Source organism: Pistacia vera, unplaced genomic scaffold, assembly GCF_008641045.1.
Source record: "Pistacia vera cultivar Batoury unplaced genomic scaffold, PisVer_v2 Contig223, whole genome shotgun sequence".
NCBI classification, from domain to species: domain Eukaryota; kingdom Viridiplantae; phylum Streptophyta; class Magnoliopsida; order Sapindales; family Anacardiaceae; genus Pistacia; species Pistacia vera.
In genome coordinates this window covers 416,215-442,985 of record NW_022196028.1, presented here as the reverse complement: position 1 = coordinate 442,985, position 26,771 = coordinate 416,215, and the positions used below count along the sequence as shown (strand labels likewise).

The 26,771-nt window shown below is 34.1% G+C and overlaps 1 protein-coding gene and 1 pseudogene across 1 annotated transcript; both read right to left on the bottom strand.

Moving 5' to 3' along the window:
* Positions 1–3,184: 3,184 nt before the first annotated feature.
* LOC116130649 lies at positions 3,185–8,058 on the bottom strand (annotated as a pseudogene).
* Positions 8,059–22,891: 14,833 nt separating this feature from the next.
* LOC116130605 (60S acidic ribosomal protein P3-like) lies at positions 22,892–24,668 on the bottom strand. Its single transcript, XM_031416328.1, has 2 exons — positions 24,395–24,668; positions 22,892–23,242 (listed from the first exon to the last, which is right to left on the bottom strand). Exons 1-2 carry the CDS (start codon positions 24,590–24,592, stop codon positions 23,081–23,083), a joined length of 360 nt encoding a protein of 119 aa, XP_031272188.1. The 5' UTR covers positions 24,593–24,668; the 3' UTR covers positions 22,892–23,080.
* Between the last annotated feature and the right edge of the window lie 2,103 nt (positions 24,669–26,771).

The following is a 26,771-nucleotide window of genomic DNA, read 5'->3' as shown; positions in this document are numbered from 1 at the left end:
CAATTACTGCAAAAGATGTTGAGTTTAGGAAAGAAGGTAAACTAGATGGAAAGGGGTTATATGTGAGAGGAAGATTTGAAAAGAAAGGTCATAAGAAAGGGAGTTTCAGGGGTAGATCAAAGTCTAAGTCAAAATTTGTTAGAAAATGCTTCCAATGTCATAAAGAAGGTCATTTTAAGAGGGACTATCCTGATAGGAAGAAAAAATCAAGGGAAAATGATGCTAGTGGGAGTGTAGATGTAGCTTCTGATGGGTATGAGAGTTCTGATGTGTTGGTAGCCTCTAAAAATGAAATTGATACTGAATGGATACTTGATTCTGGTTGTTCTTTCCACATGACTCCAAATAGGAGTTTTCTGTCAAACTTTAGAAAACTAGAGTCTGGAAAATTTTTGATGGGCAACAATGCAGTTTGTAGAGTCTTAGGAATAAGAGATGTAAGGCTGAATTTGTATGATGGTAGTTCAAAATGGCTCACGGATGTTAGATACATACCAGAGATGAAAAAGAAATTTAATTTCTCTAGGAAGTCTAGACTCAATTGGCTATAGCTATAAGGCTTAAGGTGGAGTCCTTAAAGTCACTAAAGGATCTTTTATTGTAATGAAGGGTGAGAAGAAGAATGGGTTGTATGTTCTAAATGGTTCAACCATCACTAGAACAGTGTTGTATCTTTATCTCAAAAGTCCAATAAGACAGCTTTATGGCATAGGATGTTAGGGCATGTTAGTGAAAAAGGACTAGTTGAGCTGAGTAAGCAAAAGGTTCTAAGAGGGGATAAAGTAGAGAAGCTAGATTTCTGTGATCATTGCATCTATGGGAAGATAAGCAGAATTAGATTTAGTGTGGGAAAATACTATTCTAAGGCTATCTCAGATTATATCCATTCTGATGTGTGGGGGCCAACTAAATATCCATCTTTGGGAGGTTGTAAGTATTTCATTAGCATCATATATTATTACTCTAGGAAAGTATGGATCTATTTCTTGAAAAATAAGGGAGAAGCTTTTGGTAAGTTCAGGGAATGGAAAGTTATGATTAAGAACCAGACAAGAAAGAAAATTAGGAAATTGAGGATTGATAACGGTTTAGAATTCATAAATGAGGAGTTTGATAAACTGAGCAAGAATGGTGGAATCTTAAGACATAGGACAGTTAGATATACTCCACAACAAAATGGGTGAGCTGAAAGGATGAATATAACTATATTGGAGAAGGTTAGAAGCTTGTTGTCTTGTGCCAAACTTCCCACTAAGTTCTGGGTTGACGCTGCTCATACATCAGTATTTCTTATCAATAGACTTACTTCCTTAGCTATAGAGTTTAAAACACCCATTGAGAGATGGACAGAACATCCAGCTGATTATGGTAGCTTGAGAGTTTTTGGTTGCACTGTCTTTGTGCATGACAAATCTGATAAGTTACAACCTAGAGCCATTAGGTGTATTTTCATAGGGTATCCTGATGGGGTAAAAAGGTATAAGTGCTGGGATGTTGCTAGGAAAAGATGCATAATTAGTAGGGATGTCAGATTTAATGAAGAAGAATTGAGTGGCTTGAATGAAAAGACTGATAAGATGAATTCTGAAATAATTAGGTTTGAAATGCATGGAGAAGCTCCTTCTAACAATTCTAGCAATCTGCAACCAGAATATCAGCAAGGAGATTTACAAACTTAAGAGGAAGAATCTGTGTTAGAAGAGAATGAAAATGATTCAGTTTATGATGAAGAAACTGAATTGGAGAATTACCAGTTAGCTAGGGATAGGCAAATGAGAGAAATTAGGTTGCCTATGAGCTTTTCACAAACTGACATGGTTGCCTTTGCACTTCAAGTTGCTGAAGAGATAGAAGATGAACCTAAAACTGTTAGGAAAGCTATGGAAAGCAGATAATCTAAGCAGTGGAGGTTAGCTATGCAAGAGGAATGTGAATCTTCGATGAAGAATAAGACTTGGGTTCTTATTAGAAACCTAAAGAGAGTAGAGTTGTTAAGTGCAAATGGGTTTTCAAAAGGAAGGAAGGAATTCCAAGGGTAGAAGCTCTTAGATTAAAAGCTAGGTTGGTTGCTAAGGGCTTTACACAAGTTGAAGAGGTAGATTTTACTGAAATTTTTTCACCTGTGGTAAGGCACACTACCATTAGGGTTCTACTGTCCTTAGTAGCTCAATTTGAACTTGAATTAGAGCAACTTGATGTCAAAACAGCTTTCTTGAATGGTGATCTAGAAGAAAAAATCCTAATGGAGCAACCTAAAATGTTTGAAAAATTTGCAAGAAATCAGGTATGTTTGTTAAAGAAGTCCTTGTATGGACTAAAATAGTCCCCTAGGCAATGGTATAAAAAATTTGATAGTTTCATGATCCTTTCTGGTTTCAAAAGAAGTAAGTTTGATAGCTACCTTTATTTCAAATGTTTATATGATGATTGTTATCTTTAATTAGCACTTTATGTTGATGACATGTTGTTCGCTTGTAAAGATGTTGTTGAAATTGCTAAGTTTAAGGTAGAAATGAACAACCAGTTTGAAATGAAAGATTTGGGGCAAGCTAAGAAAATCCTAGGAATGAACATAGAGAGAGATAGGAAAACAGGGAGGATTATTCTATCTCAAAAAGAGTATGCTGAGAAAGTTATTAGAAGGTTTAATATGCTTGATTGTAAACCTATCAAAACACTAATGGGGCAGCATATTAAATTAAGCTTGAATCAGTGTCCTAGTTCAGAGGATGAGAGAAAGGAAATGATTAATATCCCTTATGCTAATGCAACAGGAAGTCTAATGTACCTCATGGTCTATACAAGGCCTGATTTAGCTTTTGCAATAAGATGTGTTAGCATATTTATGAGTAATCCTAGAAAACCTCATTGGGAAACAGTGAAATGGATCCTAAGGTATATTAGGGGAACAATGTCAACAGGAATTGTGTATATTAAAGAGAAAAACTTGATGGATTTCATTGTGGGGTGTGCAGATGTTGGTTATGCTTGTGATAGAATAGGAACAAGTTGGTTTGCTAGGAACGTGTTGAGGATGATCGAATTAGAACCCTAAGGAAACTAAGTCCTTAAAACCCTAATCTTGAGATGCCACAAAGGTTGATCACTCCCTTTGATAAGTCGAGATTCAAGCATTCAATCAAGAATACAAGAAGGCAAAGCAAATAGCTTTTTGAAAAAAACTTCAATTGATAATAATCTGTCCCCAAAAAATAACATGGCTATCCTTTTTTATAAGCAAAAAACCCTAAAAGAAAACCCTAGCTAATTGAAAAACGGGTTGGGCCTAAGTACAAGCGAATTGGGCCTAAATAAACCTTAATTAAATAAATAAAAGACTAAAGAATCTAATGATAATTAAAACATTAAAAAACAAGCCCAAGATTAAATAATCGAAAATTAATTCCTAAATTAATCCTTGCAGCCAACTTGATCTCTGAATCTATCCCTTGCATAAAAAGATAATAGGCCATCCTTGGTGAAGCTTTGAAGTCTTCGGATTTAGTCTTAGAGTCTTCTAGTACAGCCTCTTTGTATTGCACTTCCATGATCAAGCCTTGCAAAGCCTCTTTCATCCTCTTTGTCTTTGCCCTAGTCATTGGACCGCCAATTCCTTGCAAAGGATCTTGAGAATATTTGGGAACATCAACTTGGTCAGCACCTTGATCTCCATTATTCCCCCCCTCTTCGAAAGGATTCGTCCTCGAATCTCCTACATCAAACAAAGATAAATCAGCAACATTAAAAGTTGCACTAACATTACCATAGTCGCTTGGCAAATCTAGCTTGTAGGCATTATCATTGATCCGCTCCAAGACTTGAAAAGGTCCATCTCCTCGAGGCTACAATTTTGATTTCCTTTGTGTGGGAAACCTCTCCTTACGCATGTGCACCCAAACCCAATCTCCAGGTTGGAAGACAACCTTCAAACGCCCCTTATTGGCTTGCTTAGCATATTGCTCATTCTTCCTTTCAATGTTGGCCCGAACTCTGGCATGTAAATCCTTCACAAAATCTGCATTTTTCTTACCATCAAGATTAGCATGCTCATTAGTAGGCAAAGTTAAAATATCCAAAGGTGTTAAAGGATTAAAGCCATAAACAATTACAAAAGGAGAAAATGAAGAAGTAGAATAAACAGTCCTATTATATGCAAACTCAATATGTGGCAAACACTTCTCCCACTGCCTTAAGTTCTTTTGAATAATAGCACGTAACAAAGTAGTGAGTGTCCTATTAACTACTTCAGTTTGACCATCCGTTTGAGGATGTGCAACAGTAGAAAATAACAATTTGGTTCCTAATTTATTCCATAAAGTGCGCCAAAAATGACTTAGGAACTTAACATCTCTATCACTAACAATTGTCTTAGGCAACCCATGCAAACGAACCACTTCTTTAAAGAACAAATCAGCAATATGTGTTGCGTCGTTTATTTTAGAACATGCAATAAAATGAGTCATTTTACTAAACCTATCAACAACAACAAATATGTTATCCTTACCACTTTGAGTCCTTGGTAATCCTAAAACAAAATCCATAGATATATCAATCCAAGGTTGATTAGGTACAAGTGAAGTGGTATACAAGCCATGCGGTCTAACTTTAGATTTTGCTTGCCTACATGTAATGCACTTATTACAAACATATTGCACATCATGCTTCATATTAGGCCAATAAAAATGCTCACGTAATATATCTAAAGTCTTTAGAACACCAAAGTGACCCATCAAACCTCCCCCGTGACTTTCCCTAACAAGCAACTCACGAATAGAACAAATAGGCACACATAATTTATCTTTCTTAAATAGAAATCCTTCATGCCTATAAAAATCACCAAATGCACACTTATCACATGCATTCCATACTTGTCTGAATTTAGAATCATTGGCATACAAATCCCTAAGCAATTCAAAACCAAGTAATTTAGTTTGCAATGAAGTAAGTAATACGTACCTCCTAGACAATGCATCAGCCACAACGTTTTCTTTCCCATGTTTGTATTTGATTACATAAGGAAACGTTTCTATGAACTCCAACCACTTAGCATGTCTTTTATTAAGCTTACCTTAGGTCTTCAAGAACTTCAAGCTCTCATGATCGAAATGAATGATGAATTCCCTCGGCAACAACTAATGCTGCCATGTTTGAAGAGTTCTCACTAATGCATAAAGCTCCTTGTCGTAAGTAGGATAATTCAACGCTGCCCCACTTAGCTTTTCACTAAAATAAGCAATTGGTTTGGAATCCTGCATCAAAACAGCTCCTATTCCAACCCCGGATACATCACATTCTATCTCAAAAGCTTTATCAAAGTTAGGCAAACACAACAAAGGTGCATTAGTTAGCTTATCTTTCAAAGTTTTGAAAGCCCGGTCATGCACATCATCCCACTTAAAAACAATATTCTTTTTAACAAGTTCATTCAAAGGTGCAACAATAGAACTAAAATCTTTAACAAACCTTCGATAAAAACTTGCTAAACCATGGAAACTTCTCACCTCGTTCGCATTCTTAGGTGTAGGCCAGTCCCTTATTGCCCTTACCTTTTCTTCATCAACACTAATACCTTGCGAACTAACAACAAATCCAAGAAACACAACAGATTCCATGCAAAACGTGCACTTCTTAAGATTAGCATACAATTGGTGCTCCCTCAACACACTAAACACAGCATGCAAGTGTTTCACATGTTCATCCAAATTTTTGCTATAAACTAAAATATCATCAAAGTAAACTACCACAAATTTTCCCATGAAAGCAAGCAAGACATGGTTCATTAACCTCATGAATGTACTAGGTGCATTAGTTAAACCGAAAGGCATTACTAACCACTCATAAAATCCATATTTAGTTTTAAATGCAGTTTTCCATTCATCTCCCTCTTTCATGCGAATCTGATAATAGCCATTCATTAAATCAATTTTAGAAAACAATTGAGAGCCATGCAATTCATCAAGCATATCATATAATTTGGGGATAGGATGTCTATACTTTACCGTTATCTTGTTAATAACTCGGCAATCCACACACATGCGTCATGTTCCATCTTTCTTTGGGACTAAGAGGAAAGGAACCGAACATGGGCTGAGACTCTCCCTTACAAATCCCTTTTGCAACAGCTCATCCACTTGCCTTTGTATCTCCTTCATTTCCTTGGGATTAGCTCCATAAGCAGGTCGATTTGGTATGGCGGAACTAGGTATGCAGTCTATTTGATGCTCAATTCCTCTTAGAGGAGGTAATCCATGGGGAATCTCCTCAGGAAATAGGTCCTCAAATTCCTGCAATAAAGACACGACAACACTTGGCAAAGATGAGTTAAGGTCGTTAGTAGAAAGATAAACATCCTTGTACAAAAGTACAAGTACTTGTTGCCTCGCCATCATTACACTCTTAACCTCATGTTTTTCAACAAGTAAACTCATTCTTTTATTTTTCTCTCCTTTTTGCTCACTTTTCTCTCCATTTTTCCTTTCGACCTCCACTTGCTCTCTTTCTATTTTCCTCTTGCTCACACTGTTGTTTCTTTCTCATTTTGCACTCTCTTGCTATCCTAGTCCTCATAAGCTTGCAAAGGTTTGAGAGGGGCTAATACAACTTTTTGGTTGTTCATTACAAAAGAATAACGATTTTTGTACCCATCATGCGACACCCTCCTATCAAACTACCACGGTCGGCCAAGCAATATATGACTAGCATACATCGGTGCCACATCACAAAGAACCTCATCCTCATACTTGCCAATTGAAAAAGGAACCCAAACTTGCTTGTTTACGTTCACTTCTCCATAGTTATTCAGCCATTGTAGCTTTTATGATTTAGGATGCTTCTTCCACTTCAAATTTAACTTTTCTACCAACTAAGTACTAGCAACATTAGTACAACTCCCACTATCAATAATCAACGTACATACCTTATCCTTCACGTGGCATCTTGTGTGAAAAATATGCTCACGTTGTTCCTCATCTCCTTCATCCTTAGGCTGCATACTCAGGGCTCTCCTTGTAACAAGTAAATCACCATGCACAGGTTCTTCCACTTCAACATTAGAACAATCCTCCAATGGTGGCATCTCATCGTCACTTGAGCTACACTTTCGACTTCTCCATTTGCCCGTACAACCATAACCTTTTTGTCTAGGCATTCAAAAGCAATATGTCTGAATCCTTGACACCTAAAACACTTAATATCACGTGACTTAGTAAGAGTTTTAGTTTCGGGTTTACCTTTAGGAACAACAACCAAATTTTTTGACTTTGCGTCTTCTTTTGTTCTGAAGGCAACTTTGTTGTCCTTCCAATTTGATCTCCACGGAGAGCTAGAGGACGAACAACATCTAAACCTCTTGAACCTGATTTGCTTATCCACTTTAACAGCTTTGTGCAGTAGCTCCTCCATCTCTACATAATGTTGCAACTCAACCATGTCAGCAATCTCCTTGTTCAATCCGGCATTGAATCTAGCCATTGTTGCTTCTCTGTCTTCCTCTATGTTTGATCCAATCATGGCGATTTCCATCTCCTTATAATAATCCTCTACACTCATGGAACCTTGAACCAGCCCTTGCAACTTCCTATACAAATCTCTACAATAAGGGCTAGGTATAAATCTTTTGCGCATCACCAACTTCATCTCTTCCCATGACCGAATAGGCCTCTCACCATTCCTACATCTATTGATCGCCAATTGATCCCACCATATACCTACATAATCTGTAAACTCCATGGCTAGTAGCTTTACTTTCTTCTCCTCAGAGTAATTATGACAATCAAATACGTGCTCAACCTTTCTTTCCCACTCCAAGTATAGCTCAAGATCATTCTTTCCTTGAAAAGTCAGAATTGCCATCTTTATACTGCCTATATTGTTATCTCCTTTGGAGTCAACCTTCTTGGCCCGTTTATAACTTATTCTCTCCACTTCGGAATCAACTTCGTCTTCTTCGTCGAACTCATGTCTTCTATGTGATTTAGAACCAGAAGAGGACTCCAAATCATTCAATCTCGCATTCAGCAATTTAAATTGGTCATTAACAGCCTTGATGAAGAATTTCATGTCGACCTATTGTGGTTCTCCTCCTTCCTTACTCATGGTTTCAACCTGTAAAATTAAATAAAATAAAAGGTGTTGTTCCTCACACACTCCCTCACGTGTTTGCACTCAAATCAGATTCTTATAACTCGTGTTTCAAACTATTTTGGCTTTTTCTTGATGATGATCTCTCTTGCCTTTTACGACTCAAAGCCAAGCCAGCCCCCTTTATGTTCTTAACATAATCAAAGAATTCAACAAATCTCAAGAAGCAACCGGTTGGATGGTGACAATCTCAAAAATCAGAACTTTAAAAACTTAGTTGAGGCAAACGGTGAACAGAAAGAAAGACCCAAGATGACTCTAAAGAACCAAGAAAAATAAGAAAAACTCTAAAAGGAAGCAAACAAGGACATGTAAAGAAATCACTAGAATTGACGAATGATTAAGAAGGCAAAAGACCAAAACAACCTTGATTCTTGAAACAATCACTAGAACAAAATAAAGGGAAACTAGACAAAATAAAAAGGAAACTAGAACAGAATAAAGGAACAATTACAGAATAAGAACTCAAGCACAGAAAAAACAGAATTGGAACATTAATTCACAAAAATGGGACATTACAAAAGAACAAGAAATGGGAAACTAACAACTCGAAATTCCACTTTGTTCTTTTTTTTTTTTTTTTTTTTTTTTAACGCAGAAGAACTTGAAAAGACAAATTCAATTTTTTTTTTTTTTTTGAATCAAGAACGCAAACAAAGAGTGTTGGAGATAAATAACCTGTTTCCAGCAACATACTCTATACCATGATAGAATAGGAACAAGTTGGTTTGCTAGAAACGTGTTGAGGATGATCGAATTAGAATCTAAGGAAACTAAGTAATGGAGATAGGGGTGCTGACCAGGTGATGTTCTCAAATATTCTCAAGATCTTTGTAAGGAATGGCTGCCAATGACTAGGCAAAGACAAAGAGGATGAAAGAGCTTTGCAAGGCTTGATCTGAGTGCAATACAAAGAGGCTATACTGAAGACTCTAAGACTAAATTCGAGATTTCAAGCTTCACCAAGGATGCCTATTATCTTTTTATGCAAGGGAATCAAAAGATCAGTTGGATGCAGGATTAATTTAGGAATAATTTCTTTATTTAATCTTGGGCTTTTTTTTTATGTTTTAATTATCTTAGATCTTTAGTCTTTTATTTATTTAAGGTTTATTTAGGCCAATTCGCTTGTACTTGGCCCAACCCTTTTTTTTCATTAGCTAGGGTTTTTTTTGTGTATAAAGGGACATGATTTTCTTATCAATTAAGTTTTTTTTCAAAAAGCTATTTGCTTGCCTTCTTGTGTTCTTGATTGAATGTTGATCTACACTGAAACAAATATATCAAAGGGAGTGATCAACCTTTGTGGCGTCTCAAGATTAGGGTTTTAAGGACTTAGTCTCAAGCTGAGTATGTGGTGATTACAGAAGCTATCGAGGAAACAATTTGGCTCAAGGGAATGCTTAGTGAGCTAGGATTTAATCAGGCTCAAGTTCCAATCAAGAGTGATAGCCAAAGTGCTATATTCCTATGCAAAAACCAAACCTTTCATGAAAGGTCCAAACACATTGATGTGAGGCTGCACTTCATTAGAGATATGATTGAAGAAAAGATTATTAAGGTGGAGAAAATTCTTGGGAAATAGAATCCAGCAGATATGTTTACCAAAGTTGTTACTTTGGATAAACTAAGGCTCTTCAAGAGCCTACTCTAGATTGAATAAGAATGAAGGAAATTTCCAGGGCAGTAGGGGATGAAGAAATCAGATGCCAAGGTGGAGATTTGTGTTGATGTGGCATTGATTTATACTTATGAGGAGTCAAAGTTTTTAAAAATTGGTCAGAGGCAATTTAGAAGAAAGAAAGGGACAGTTCTGTAATTTTCCTTTTGGGATATTTGTTGTGCCTTTTCTCAACACTTTTACTTTGCTCTCTGGATTGTTCTCTCTTGGTTACAAAGAGAGAAAGTTGTTGAGGGAATCATTAAGGTGGAGTTTTGGTACTCGCAGGATGAGATCAACGATGGTGATGAGATTTCTTTGTAACTGTTTTTATTCCTTTTCTTCTTGTATAAATTACTGATTAATTCTATGTATTTGATATGTGAGAGGTGTGAGACACATGGGAGCAATCTAGGGTGGTTTATAGAGGGGAATTGTCACTGGGTTCTTGGTGTAAAACTGACTCACAAATTCTGTAAGGTTTCTCTTCATAGTGTATGTTTTCTACAGCCCTGAAGAGTGGATGTAGGTAATCAATTTGATTACTGAACCACTATAAATCTGTGTGTATGCTCTTTATTGTTTATGCTCTTATTTTCTTTATATCTCTACCTTGCTATGAATGTTTTGATTACTTTAGAACTTAGGTTTTCTAAATTGGACAATCTGTAAGTTCAACATTGACTACCATAAAAATCACAATTTATGATAGGATGACAATAAAATGGTAAACCAAGAATCNAATAGAATCCAGCAGATATGTTTACCAAAGTTGTTACTTTGGATAAACTAAGGCTCTTCAAGAGCCTGCTCCAGATTGAGTAAGAATGAAGGAAATTTCCAAGTCAGTAGGGGATGAAGAAATCAGATGTCAAGGTGGAGATTTGTGTTGATGTGGCATTGATTTATACTTGTGAGGAGTCAAAGTTTTTAAACATTGGTCAGAGGCAATTTAGAAGAAAGAAAGGGACAATTCTGTAATTTTCCTTTTGGGATATTTGTTGTGCCTTATCTCGACACTTTTACTTTGCTCTCTGGATTGTTCTCTCTTGGTTACAAAGAGAGAAAGTTGTTGAGGGAATCATTAAGGTGTAGTTTTGGTATTCGTAGGATGAGATCAACGATGGTGATGAGATTTCTTTGTAACTGATTTTATTCCTTTTCTTCTTGTATCAATTACTGATTAATTCTATGTATTTGATATGTGAGAGGTGTGAGACACATGGGAGCAATCTAGGGTGGTTTATAGAGGGGAGTTGTCACTGGGTTCTTGGTGTAAAACTGACTCACAAACTCTGTAAGGTTTCTCTTTATAGTGTATGTTTTCTACAACCCTGAAGAGTGGATGTAGGTAATCAATCTGATTACCGAACCACTATAAATTTGTGTATATGCTCTTTATTGTTTATGCTCTTATTTTCTTTATATCTCTACCTTGCTATGAATGTTTTGGTTACTTTAGAACTTCGGTTTTCTAAATTGGACAATCTGTAAGTTCAACATTGACTACCATAAAAATCACAATTTATGATAGGATGACAATAAAATGGTAAACCAAGAATCTTGTTGTGCAAGTAATAAGAAATTATTTATGATAGGATGACAATAAAATAGTAGTTGTGCAAGTAATAAGAAATTAAATGATGATCAATTGGGCGAAACTTAACGCCAGAGAGAGTATAAAAACAGTTTTGCATGGGAGCGATAGAGTTGGGGAAGATTTGGGTGGGAGGAATAGCAGTAGAATACGAAGATGGTTTACGAAATAAATATGATAGTTGGTGTTGGATTTTGTGGAAGAAAGGGAGAAGAAGGGTGTTCCACTTCCACCGGTGCCTGGAATGGAAGGTGAGAGAGAGTGAAGGAGTGGAGTTAATATAAATAGATTAGAGAATGAGGCAAATCAAGGAGTTTAAGTTTGAGAAGTGAGTTATTGTACTTAGTTTCCTATTTTGGTGAGAGGGAGCTGAGTGAGTGTTCAAAAGGTTTGGTGAAGAGAAAGAAGAGGGAGAAGAAGTTTTATAAGAGGATATAAATTGATTACAGAAGTTTATGTAAATAGAGAGTTTGGAGCTTCGTATTTGAGTAAACAATTTTTTCCCACCCAAATAATGGCTTAATGACACTTTTCTACCCACAAGCTTTTAAAATACCACTTTACTTAAATTTATATTCCGTTTCCGATTTCAGCATTGTCGCAAGCCTAAAACCACCACAATTCTCTTCTCCTATCATCACTCATCAAAACCCCTTAACCTACTCTTGCTGACCCCGCCAATCATCGGTAATCGAGCGATTAGGGTTTGCACAGTCACTGCTCTTAAGTTGAATTCCGATCAATCTTAACCATCAAAATCCAATCTTCTACCACCAAAAGACTTATCGGCCTCCCCTCTTCAACAACCCCAACAGTCGGACCTAGTTTGCTCTTTGTTTGCCGTTGAAATATAAATTTGAATAGTAAAGTTATATTTTAAAAGTCTATGGGCAATTAAGCCATTATTTGCGTGGGAAAAAAGTCATTAACTCTTTTGTATTTTGGTTTAACATAATATGGAGCAAAGCCAATCAACTTAAATTTTATCATTATTAAAAACTTGAATTGAATCGAATTTTTACACTTAAACAAATCTATCTCCAATTCTAACAAAAATCACAGAAAAGCAGAGCTTGATATTTATTTATATTAAATAGTAGTTTGTTTAAAAGTAGAATTGGCATAGTAAACCTGATTATAGAAGAGGATCCAATACTATAATAAGTGTGCGATATTTTACAGCTTTATGAGGACCCAAGCTTCTTACAAATGTTAAATGACGGTCTAATACCATCCTGTGCCCCTGTGGTTTGCAAAATTCACTATTAATCCTTGTGCTATCCCAATTATCGAAATACTTTTCTTTCATTAAAGCCAACTTTTGACTGATTTTTACGAATATCCAAATTATGCCTAAAAGTAAGTTACTACAAAATTAAGAAAAATATTTTAAGTTAAAAAAAAAAATAGCTTAGCAAAAAAATTCACTAAAATTACGAAGAACATAAACAATTAAAAAAATAATTTATAAATTTAAGAAATTCTTTTAAATTGGTAGATTTTTTTTATTTCTTGTCTAAGCTTTTCACTGTTTTTGCTTCTTTAAACATTTTAAAGAATTTAACAGAATTTCAAGATTTTTTTTTATTTTTTTAGTATTTTTAAGAATTTTATTTTGAAAATTTTAGGATTTTCTTTTAAGTTTTTTAAAAACTTATTTTTATGGCAATATTATCATGTAGGAGAAAACAAGATACGAGAGAGATTTAGGTTAATATTTTTATTACTTTTATTTCTCAACTCAATCCTTAAATACTTGAAACAATTTGATTTTCTTTATATTTTGAGTATCAAAGAATTATTGGATGCATTAGAATAAATCTCAAGTATTATTTATTTATTTAATATATATTTTTAATAATTAATTATTGAGATATGATGAGAATAGTAAATGAATGACAAATTGATAGTTGATGAATAATAACTGATAATGATGAATTGTCGACAAAAATTTGAATAATGCATAAAATTTTCTTTTCTAGAAATAAGTTTAAGAGCTTGTATTGTATAAATATACAATTAAACTAAGGAAATTTTTGCAGTACAATAAAAAGATTTAGTGGAAAACTTACTTAGATTGACAATCATGAAATACTTTTATATATACATAGACATTTTAATATGAAAACACATTGAGTTTAATTGTAGATATATTAAATATAATATTATATTAATACCTTAAAATTTTAACTTAGATTCAGACACAAATTTTCATTCAATGAATATGAGAAAGAGTTTGGAGATAGTTACTTTGTTTGCAACCTCAACAACTTCTACACCATATGTATATATATACTTTGAAGAAAAAACAAAATTAAATTTATATGTGAAACAACTTACAATTTTGGAATAATATGAATAGAAAAAAAAAATTAAGGTTTTATGAGATAATAATGGAGTGTCAAAAGGAAATTAAAGTTAATTTTTGTAAACAATAGGAAATTAAATTAAATTTTAATAATTTAATATAAGGAAAAATTTGTTATTATAAAATTGATTAAAAAGTGAGACTTTTTTGGTCAATTAGTAAGCTGCTAACACATCACTCTTAATTTATAGAAAAATAATTGTAAAAACTAAAATGCGTAATTTCAGTCAATTACCGTAACAAACTCCCACAAATTGACCTTGCACGAGTTCAAATATTTAAAAAATTAAAAGATGAATATTATATATTATCAAAAACACAAAAATAAAAAATGCTTAAACTAAAGAAAAAAATAATATACGGTGTGAGTCGACGATGACTTAATCTGCACGTGCTTTAACCATTAATTATTGGCCGAACGACTTGTACCTACCCAAAGTTTGTCATAAAGACAAATAGGTATCCAAAAGGTTTGGAAATAACAAATAGATATTTCCGTCATATCTGTTAGTAATTTCTGTCTGGCAAAGGACAGTGTGGTAATTTCATGTACAGCTTGTAACACCTACTGAAAAACTAGTACAATGCATGCAATTAACAATGAAAAATTGGGCCCAAATATTTCTTTTCATTACAATTCACATGTCTTTTATACACAAAGGTTACTGTTTACAAAAGTGCATTTAAAAGACAAAATAGGGGAACAGTGTAGCTATTGCTCCTCGCGCGCCGACGCCCTCCAACCGCATCATCACTAGAACCTGCATCCACAAAGGAAAATAACGGGGTGAGCACAAATAATGCTCAGTAAGTAAAACTCTCTAACTGTCTGTCCCCGTGTGTGACTCTTAATCTTTCCTTTTCTAATTTGTTTCTATTTCTGTCTTTCTGTTTCTATAACATCATGGCCTCATCTTACCGGAGGTACGGCCGAATGGCGTTCACACAGCACCATCTCATTCTCTATGGCTATTGGGTGGAATTCACACAGTACCAACCCATTCTTAGTGATACACGAGTGAGGATCACAAAGCACCAACTCGGTTCCTCCTAACTATCGGGTGGAGATCACCTAGCACCTAACCGTTCTCATGAATTTGGGTAACGATCACCAAGCATTTACCGTCTTAGTCACTATCGGGGGATGATCACCAAGCATCAACCCGCTTCTATAGCCATTGGATGATGATCACAAAGCATCAACCCATCTCTAAGGGCTATTCGGATGATGTCACAAAGCATCAATCCGATTCCATAACGGTCGGGTGATGATCACAAGCATCATCCCAACTATACCACTCTTCTAACTCATTCTATTGTAGCATTTTCAATGCTCTCTACCCTTAGAGTAATTTTACCCACTAAGCTCTCTACTCATAGGGTATTTCTAAACACAAAGTTTCCTACTCTTTCTTAGGTCACTCTTCAATGCATATAACAATGCACATGGATGATTCATCTCTATATGCACTTGTGAAATGCCAACATGCAATGTTGCAAGAATTAAGGTTCATTACTCACACTCAAACCTCTATTAGGCATTTCATCAAACAACTCATGTGCACTAAAACTCTATCATAGCCATGAATCTAAAACTTTTCCTAACCATCCAAAATGGGGAAAAACCCCTTCACAAAGTCATAATAACCTGTCAAATAAAACACTTCCAAAAAGGGTTCCATAACACCCCTTCAAATCCATCTCAACTACCTTGCCAAACCAACAACCCATTTCTCATATTTGCAAAGTAATAACATTCACAAAGCATAGAAATTTCTATTTAATCCTTCTACATGCCTTATTACATGTATATCACATACATACATCAAATCTATCAAAACCCTAATCAAGAAATTTCATATATCTCAACTTGGGTTGGGTTTTACTTACTTGCTATGGAGAGACTTCACCAAATCTTCTTTCCACTTGGTTTCTTGGCTATTCTCTCTACTCTTAACCAAAAGAATGAAAACCTCAAAAACCAAAATGAACTAAAATCTACATATCACACAACTTAAGGAGAAATCCTTAACTTAGGAAGCCTTAGGTTGCTTTCATACCCCCAATCACTTCAAAACCCTTGAAATTCCTTGAACCAAAAGAAAAGAGAAATTGAGAGGAGAAGAAATGAAGAGTCACGTTTGAGAAGAAGAAATGAGGGGTTCTTTGATTCTAATTCCTTTTAATGAAATATTAACACACTCATTCCCATTTTGCCCTTGTTCTTTTGGAATTCCATCCATATCCTTTGATTCATTACAAACTCACCCCCAATCAACATATTCTCCATGTAAAATCCTTACAATTCACTCCCCACTTTTCTGCTAATTAGGGGTGAGAAGGGTCAATTGTCCTTAGGGAAGAAAATGTCTAAAACTCAACCAACATGAAATTCGGCCCGTCGCCGCGGCGAAGAAACATTTGTCGCCGCGGCGAAACTGTCCAGAGAGTTTCACCCTTGGTTCAACCCATCTTCGCCGCGGCGAAGATTCTTCTTCGCCCGGCGAAGCTTGGTACACTCAAATTCTTCTATTTTCAACCAATTTCAGGGCAACAATCAACATAACATTCAAACAAACAAATATAACAAAAACCAACTCGATTAAGGGCGAAAGAGGAAACAATAACAACGTACCTCAAGCGGGGCGTTACACAGCTACAAAATTTTTAAATTTTAAATATTGTTTTCGATTAATGAAGCAAAACTTCTTTTAGAAGATTCGTTTAAGAATTTGACACATGTCCCCAACATTGACTGTGGCCAAATACTAGAGTAAATGAAAAGCCAAAACATTTGTTGCCTCTTTCATTATTGTCTCTAAAGGAGTTTGAGCATATCAACGGGAAAACATCAACGATGACGAGTGAAATGGAAACTGGGGACAGTGGAGGATGAGTTAAAACCGGCAACAGTGGCGAAGTGAGTTTCACTGAACGAAAACGAACCCTACACAGAGACGGTTTTGTTTCGATTGACCCTCGCATTTATCTAGTTGATCAATGGAAGTTTGCTATCTTGTCACTGGGTCGTCCAGAGTACACTACAGGACTTTGATGTCGTGTTCAACCATTTCTAGGTATGTTTACTTCTGATGTGTTCATTTCTTTTTTAATATTCAGTTCTTATATTTTCTGCTTGCTGAAACTATGTTTTCTTTATTTCTTCATAGAAGAGATGTTTATGGTGCTTGGGAACAATACCTCGGTTTGGAGCATTCTGACAATGCCCCAAGAGGGCTTATTCTGTAAATCGGGTAACATAATGTTATCGAAAACTTCATATGTCCGAGCAATTATCAAGAACCCAAAAAAAACATTTCGGTTTAGATACAACCAATTGCTACTTGCTCAGGTGTATTACTTTCTCAATTGAAGTCACATGACTACATAGAATAGATAACAATTTGAAATTCATAATTCGCCCTTACTTGCATTGGGAACTAGATTAGATGTTTGGTTGTTTTTGAGGTTTTTGTTAGTTTGTTTGGTTGCTAAGTATAGAAAATAAATTTTATATAGAGCTTTCGAATCTAATTTCTAAAATCAGTTGATGAAGGAGTCTACAAGGTGGGCATGGAAGTGAAATTGCAATAAAGTGTGATTGGCATGATGTACAGTTTGGATTAAAGATAAATAGTTATAAGATACTATTATTCTTGCAATTTATGATTTATCAACAAAAATTATTGCATTCATCTGACAATTTGAAGTTTAATAAGTTGTGTATTTGATCAATTGCTAATATGTGAACACCTTTGCTTCTGCAGTGAATAGTGGAGAATCTTAATGTTGCTGGATTTAAGCATTTATGTTTTGAAGTATTAGAATCTTAATGTTGTTGGATCTAAGCACTTCAACTCAGCTTATTGATGAGGATGGTACATACAATGTTGTTGGGTTTAATTGTTTATTAGAATCTTAATGTGGAGATTAATGCTTATTAGAATCTTATGTTGTTGGATTTAAGCACTTCAACTCAGCTTATTGATGAGGATGGTACATTCAATTGTTTATTCTCAAACCAAATGCAATTTGTATGTGAATTCGAAATGGCTGAGATATAAGTTAGCTCATCTGTTCCTGACTTTTCCTGTATGATATCTGTGCACCATCTCTTTTAATTTTTGGTTATTTTTACTTCTTATGATACGTCTTTCCTATCTTACTGTTTTGTTTGTTTGTTTGTTTGTTTGTTAATTATTATTGGTGTATGCTCTGTGTCATGTTACTCACCATGTCCATGTCCATGTCCCAGCAGCTGTTGGTGCTGCTCCGGGAAGTCACGTGTCAAAGTTGCTGCAATTTTACAGGCTGTTTCAAGTCGTCAACTTATAAGTGTAAAAAGGTGAATCTTTGTTCTAATTTTTCCTGGGGTTCTGGGCTGGGATTGTGGGCTGCCTGGGGCAGGTTTTTTTTTTGTTTTGTTATGTTGCTGTGTACAATTAAGCGATGAATTAATTAATTGTTAATCATCATTACACTTCTAATGGGCACTTTCCGTAATGCTAAATGCATTGTACATGGAATATTATCGATTGATTTTTGTCTCATTTTTAAATGCAATATTATGAATCATAAATAAGAATGGTCTTATTCTAGTATTCTCTATCCAATTTTAGTTCGCATGCTTTAATTTGAGTTTTCATTTACTAATTCATACTTCTTAATTTTTTAATTATTATTTGTTTGTTTAGTATCTTGAACTTTATCTACTATAGTTTTATTTCTAATTTTTTATCATCTTTTTGTTTTGTTATTGAAAACCATAGTGTATCTCTTTGTCAGTTTACACTTTTCCGGAAATCCCAATGACGAAGTATGGAGGAAATTGTCGAAGATGTAACTTAGCAAATATAGTTGAAGATTTACACAACATTTAAGAGTCTGTAATGACTCTCTTTCTAGCTAGTATACTCGTAAAATAACAGTAAAACTTACTAAATATATATAAGAGAATATATACATATAAACGAGGATAAAATTATGGGCCCATATTTAATTTTCTTTATACACAACTTTACACAATATAATAAAGTCTCAAAATAGTAACTCGACAATTTTGCCCAACCCTTCCGCTACGTGATGTTCCAAGTGACCACATCTCACATGTTTCTTGCAAAAACATTGAAAACAACGGGGTGAGCACTAAGTACTCAGTAAGTAAACCCGCTATGCTACCCTTCTCTCTCCATTGTTTAAATTCTGAATTTTTTTCCTTACTTCACATTTCCTCATTCTTCTCTATTCTTTCTCTACTCTTACTCTGTTTTTCTCTCTGTTCTTTCTCTATTCTAATTTCCCACTACTTAGATAATGGACAATGATATTAGGCATATATATAATGCAATTGCACAAATGTATAAAATATGCATTTTTTTTTTATATTTTTCTTATTCTGTTTTCTGTTTCTTTTCTCTGTATTTCTTTCTTTGCTTCCTTTTCTAGTCTTTCTTTCTATTCTTTCTCATTCTTTTTCTTTTCTTTCTCATTCTTTTCTTTTCTTTCTTATTCTTTTCTTTTCTTTTCTTTTCTTTTCTTATTCTTTTGCCAATCGGACTCGGTTGATGCATGGATTTGGAACCTTGACCATGTGAGTGTATTTTTCTTTCTTGGGTATAGCCCTCATCCACATGCACTCTTACGGACTATACCAATTCTTCTTTCTTATTCTTAGGCCGCTCACTAAAAGCGGCGTGTATGTAGGAAAAATTCTTCTTGTCACTCACAGGTTCCCCATCGCAACAACATTTTCTTCTTTTTATCTTTTTACACTTCTTTAAATAAAATTCAGTTTTGAACTTCTTTAATATTCACATTTGTTTCTATTTACTCTTTAACATTCTCTAGGGTCTGCTTAGGAGTTTTTTTTTTCACTGGTTTTGGGGGGTTTTTAATTAGACTGGTTTTGAGGTGTTTAAAAACCATTACTTGCCAGATTTTTAATAGGCTGCTTTTGACTGGTTTAAAAACCCCCCAAAACTAGTGTAATGTATTTTTGAGAGGTTTATAAAGCACACCAAATCGGGGTGTTTTGATTGGTTTAAAAAATTTATCTTAAAAAAACCCTTTTCCACTAATAATCCCTTTGCTGCACACAAATCTCTTGCTGGAATGTTTGTAGAAATGCTTTTAGGGGAATGCGTTTTTTCTTGTTTGCACTTGAAGGATAAATGCACCTAAAATTTTAAACCAGAATTGAATTCCTGCTTCTCCAAGCCATTACAGCAGTAGATGCCTCTAACCCTACATGAAACATTAGCTTCACAATCTCTATTGTTCAACACCAATGCATTAAAATTAACTTATTAACATCAACCGAAATACAAGTTAAAAGGATCTAGTACTAATCTCAATGTGTCTCTAAATATTAGAAACAACTATCAAAATCTTTCATCCGAACTATTGTAGCTGCATAAATAAAAAAGATTTCAAAAGTAATATGAAGGTGTGCGTAACCCAAACCTATAGAGTCATTCATTATGTCAAGTTAGGGCTTTAAACACCACCTATATCATTTTATGGAGTTGGCTAGGCACCAGAGCAATTGTAAGTAAAATGCGTGGTGAATTTGAGAGTCAACTCCTCCATTCTTATGATGGTAATGGAAATCAACGCAGCAAACTTCTATTCTTTGACACATATAGTAATGGACTAATTTGCATTTTAGCTTAAAAATCCTAGAAGCAAAAGGCGTTTAACCTTAACAAATAAAATAAAGCGAAAGATAGACAAATAATGTCCTCTTGTTTGATTGGAGAGAAAGAAAATAAAAACAAATAATGTAGGCATTATCTGTATTTATCAAAGTTAATTCATCAAAAGAGAGAGTGTTTTAACTTCATGGGCATATATGTAAATTTATTATTTAAAAAAACTGTCAGAACCATTGGAAAATAAACTCCCAAGCATAGGTTAGGTGTTTTAAAAACCGCTACTAAAAACCCCTCAGAACCGCTACGGTGGTTTATCCTTAAAACCGCTACGATGGTTTACTTTCATAACCGCTACCATAAAACTCCCAAGCAGACCCTTAGTGTTTTTTCATGCTCTTATTAGTATGTATGCATGTAGATGGTTTCATGCTTATATTTCTTCATAAATTCACATGTTTAGATGCAATAATGCAATATGAAATGCAAACATGTCATTCTCTACCATCTACAAACTTATCTCAACATAACACATAATCATATTCATACAAACATTTCTCTTTGACATCTCATCAAACAACTTATGTGCACAAAGCAACTCTAATTTGGCTACACTTCTATCTCTTTTCTAGGCCACCAAAAATTGGGAATAAAACCCTCCATATTTAACGCCAAACCTGTCCAAAATATACACTTCAAAATTTCCACTCCAATTCTTCCAAACTTCATCCAAACATTCATCAAACATCAAATACACCAACACAACTTCTCATGGATAAGTTATAATCATCATTCAACACCAAATCCATTAACAATTCTTCATATAAAACTTATATATGCATAAAAGAAATTCTCTACACAATATTACTTAAATCATACTTAGGGTAGGATTTACTTACCTTATATGTGAGCAATCCAACACTTTAAAAATCTTTTTTGATCCAACTCTCTTCCTCTTAAATCCTATGAACATAAATCATCAAGATTCAATACTTTAAAAATTAAAACTCACTTCTTGATGTAAGGATCTTATCTAATGATGTTTGAGATTGAAAATCCACTCAAAAGTACCTAAAATCTATGAATTTCCCTTGAAGAAGAATTAAAGAAATTGAGAGAATATGAAGGTGAAGGTGGCATGAAAATGGGTAAAGAGTGGCTAGGGTTTTACTCTTCAATCATTGATATAACATAATATTATATATAGTTTCTCATTTTGCCCTTGTACTTTCTTTAAAATTTCATCTATGTCCCTTAATCAATTACCATAATGCCCTCATTTTATTAACTTCTCCATATTATTCTATCTCTTTTCACTCTCCACTTTTTCAACTAATTTTGAGTGAAAACACCATTTTACCCGTAATGAAAATTTAAGGCATTTTCTTCACATTTTCTCAAAATAACTTTAACAAAAATCAACTAAGGGTATAAGGGCATAAGTTAAGTTACGTACCTTAATGTGGGCGTTACAGAGCCGTAACAGAAGCATCTTGAAAATTGCTTCTGCATTTTTTGTATATCTTCCCTGTAAGCAGTTTCTGTTTATTTGTAACTAAGGAAGAATTTCATTACAAATTATGTTCTTTTGTATGAATGATTCATAAAGAATATCAGCCACAATAAGCAATTTTATTCTGCCGCATTCTTTGCATATATTGACTTTGAAAATTTGCTAGCAAAATAGGGACAAAATGGTCATTTGTTGTGTCTATTTTTTACAAACTCATAAGGACAAACTGGTCATTTCACTAATTCATAATAATTTGATGGCATAATTGTAATTCACCATAATGATGTGGGTATTTACGTAATTGAATGAGTTGATTAATCATAAATTAATAAAAAATGCTAAAATATCAAACTTTCAAGGACATTCTAGTCTTTTTTACTATTGTTGTCCTTTAGCAAACAGAAATCACTAACAACGTATGACGAAAAGTGTTTATTTATCATTTTCAAATCTTTTAGATACCAATTTATCTTTAAAGCAAACTTTGGATAGGTGTAAGTCATTTCCCCTTATTTATTCAACATTTAGAGAGGGGGTGACATGACATCCACGGATCCATTTACTCTATTATAAGAGATGGGATTCCTTTATTATTTTATATTTATTTAATTTCAATATCATCATCATTATTCATTAATTAAATGGTTAAACACTTGTATTTAACTTAATTCATTAAGAAAGAGAAGTAAAAGAAACTTCAAACACAAATAATGTTATTTAATAGAATAAAATTTCTTTCTTTTTGGGTATATTGAAAAGCTCACGTTGTAAACAGAGGAGAGGAATCTGGCAAAGATTTTAACAATAACACCTCTAAAATGCCCAAATTATATTTAAAACAAAATTCCTGAATTAAGGATCAATTCTAGCCTCGACCAGCTTAATCTTGGAAAACAATTTATTTGAGATATTTAATAACTTATTAGTTAAACCATCTAATTTTTTCATAACTAACAAACAGATGAACACAGTAAGGGCAGCCAACTAATCATATTTTTAATTCATACAGATGCTCAACAAAAACCACCACACAAAAGTCAAATAAAGATTTCTAGAGTATTGATCTCTTTAACTCAAAACTCCACAATAATCTAAGTGCCCAACAAAATACAAAACCTTAAGAGAAAATTGGTGATTAAATAACCACTGAATTCTAATCAAAGAGTGAGAATCCCATGTCATCATCGCTCTCCTCCTTCTCTTCCTTCTTCTCCTCAGCAGGAGGAGCCTCAGCAGCAGCACTGCCTGCAGGGGCTGCGGCAGCAGCTCCACCACCTCCAATGAAAGCTCCACCACCAACAGCACCAACAACTACCTGTACCCAACCGAATTTATTTTACAGCAAAAACAAGAAGCAACAAGCAGAAATAAAAGGCATAATGGCAAGTTTGTAACCAGTATACAGATAAAAACAGAGTGCCCTTTAAAAAAACACAAAATAATTTAACAAAAAAGGGGAAAGCTAGCAACTGTCACCTCCTCATGTACGAGAAAACCTTCCCTACAACAGATGTTTCCAAACATCCAAGCATGAGGCAAGTGTATCTCACTCAAGTGACATGCCACTCCATCATTCGATGGTCGTACCAAAATCTGTTATATGGGAGATTTTTTCCTTGTGCACACGTCATGTTCTCATAATTCTTTTTACAAGTTATATTCCCATAAATAAAGACATAGCTTTGTCCCTTTCAATCATTCATCTTCATCATCAAGTTAATAAATCATCTAGCCGTGTTAGTTTCTTTGATTTGAACAGCCACACAAAACTTTGGCAATATACCCTTGGTAATCTAGATATCAGAATTTTATTTCTCAACTTGAAGGTTCTGGTCTCACAAAGGACAAAACAAGAAGCAAAACAAAATCATATCAGCTTAATTTGAAATGCAAACATGGAAATATGTGACTGCTTAAATCAACAACACTAGACTTCTCATTTTAAAAACAAACCAAAATACAAATCAAAATTTATTGCTCAAGTAAATCACAATTATTTGACTCAAAAACAAATCAACATCTTAACAAAACACAGGGAAATGATGTATAAAAATTCACAACCCATAAAACCATATCATATATAATATCAAAAATTATTATCTTTGGTAAATCAACCAAACCTAGTGAATCCAAAAACAACTAATCATTCGAAGAAATAAATCTATGATCACTTAATCAATATAGTCTCCTCTTTCTTTCAATGTTTTCTGTCTAACATCAAATCCAACCGGGTCAATGGTTAAGGCCTTTTACCACAGGCACAGTGGCTTTCACTACAGAATTACCAGCTTAATGTCTAAAGAAATAAAAACTATTGACTATTAAATCAATAAAATGTCTTCTTCCATCATAAAATTCAAACAATGTTTGATCCAAAAGAGGGGCCTTTGTTCCCCGAAAGTAGCAGGATTTTAGAAAAATTACAAAAATAGATTTAAAAAAAAAAAAAAGTGAAGCGAGTTAAGACCTGGAAAACGGCAGAAGTGGGAGTGACGAAAGAGAAAGAGGACTGAACTCCACCGGATGAATCAGCAGCGAGAGAAGTTTGGACCAACTTTCTCTGCAACTCATAAGTGGACCCAGCCGAGGCCTCTAAGTCACCGGAAACCTGCTTCCCGGACCACTCGCCGCCGTTGTTTCTGCAGACAAAAGTGAAGACTCCCATGGCGGCTGCTTGATTTGATTCTTCAAATGTACAGAGCTCAGCCTTTAGTGTAGAGAGGAACGGCTCGTCTGTAGGAGACGATTATTTATATATTTGATGGGTGCGGAACCCTAGTAAGGGTTTGAGCAGGAGGGCAAATAGGGAAATACGAAATTGTCCCCGGTGAACAGGGTCATATTTAAAGGAGTAATGCTACAGTTACCGAAGGTATTTACCGAATTTCTGTATCGAATAACGTAGCGAAATCTTGATGTTGATTCATTACAAGTTAATATTAATTAACGGTCAAGATTTTATTACGTCATTCGATGCACGAATTTGGTGTATAACTTTCGGTAACTCTATTATTTTCCTATTTAAAAATACCCCAAATGTATGAAAACAGCTACCCTCATTCCAAAAATTATTGCAAACTTCCACTTCACTGTATTTTTTTTAAAATAATTAGTGGGAATTGACCAGGGTTAAATGTGTAAAATCACAGATAATATAGTTAAAAAAAACTAGGTTAAATGTGAGAACATTTTATGAAATATTTAATTTTTCTAAAAAGTTATAAATCTATATATTTATATAATCCTAAGCATGGTCTACTTGATTGACATGTAGGAGTTTTAAAGTTCTAAAATTGTTGGATTTTAACATGTTGGAAGATTATTCGACACATGGTTGCATGTAATTGGTGATGAAATGAGATATGTACATTTGGTTGTATGTAATTGGTGATGATGTGAGATATGTTGATGTGTAAGATTTTTGGTTATGAATAATGTTATGTGCATTAACCCATACTAACCCAAGTACTAACTGACGTGGCAAACCTCTCTTATTGCCACGTCAGTTCTCCCAAAAAACTAAAAAAAAAAAAAAAAAAAAATCAAAATTTCAATTGTTAGTATTTGGATTAGTACAATTTGATTAGTACACATAACATTACTCTTAGGGTTGTGGCTTAAGCCCCACTCGAACCCAAACCTGAAATTATGTTGGGCGACTCTATTCCATTGATTTTTTTTTCTTGCTTGCGTCACATTTAATTTTTATAAGGGTAAATCAGTCATTTAGTTGAAGAGAAAGACTTAAAGTCTTAAAAAATGCTACACACCACACTCAAGGTATTAAATGACTTTGACTAGACACGAATAAGGAACAATCGTTCCTCATGAAAAAATGATCGCCCCTCTCTAAAGAACAATCATTCATTCCTTATGGAATGGTCATACATTATCAAGGTATAGTTATTTCATAAGGAGTGAATGATCGTTCCCTAGAGAGAAACAATCAGGGGCGGACCCACATGGGGTCACGTGAGGTCAAGTACCCCACTTGGATTTTTTTAAATATTTTCATTTTGCCCCCATAAAAAAACTAAATTACAAATTTTAGTAAATTAAATTAATTAAAAAATTTGACTTTCTTTAATAATATTTTTTCCCCAATCCTAATTTTTTCTCGTCCAGCGTGCCCCTCTCCATCTCTCAAACCCTATTTTTCTCTAATAATATATTGAAATTTATGCAATTATTTAATTTTGTGTTTAGCCTATTTATGATGAAAGATTTACTTAGCTTTACAAATGAACATTCTCAAGCACTACAAAAAAATAAAAAAAAATAAAGATATTGTAAATATTATGAATTTGGTTGAAGCGTATAAACAAGCTTTACAATTGATGAGGGATAATGGAAGGGAGAATTTACTTAGCAAAGTTTGTTCTTTTTGTGCCAAACATGACATTGATATTTTAAATATGGATGTCAAAAATTTTATTCAAGGGCGATTACAATGGAAGACTAAAGGTATCATAAACATGCATCATTACCGTATAATATTTTATAGTGTCCTAGATATACAACTTCAAGAGTTGAATAATCGTTTCAATGAGATAAATATTGAATTATTTATTTGTTTGGAAGGCTTATGTCCTAATGAATTTTTTGTTGTTTTTGATATGCAAAAATTGATGCGTCTTGCTGAACTTTATCCATAAGATTTTTCTAACTTATAATTCATAGCACTTGATTCTCAATTTGATATTTACATTTTGGATGTACGCTCTAATGTCAAATTTATGGAATTGAATGAGACTGGAGATCTTGCAAGAGTGATGGTTGAAACTAAGAAGGATAGAATGTTTTCATTAGTTTATCTGTTGATAAAATTAACATTGATTTTACCA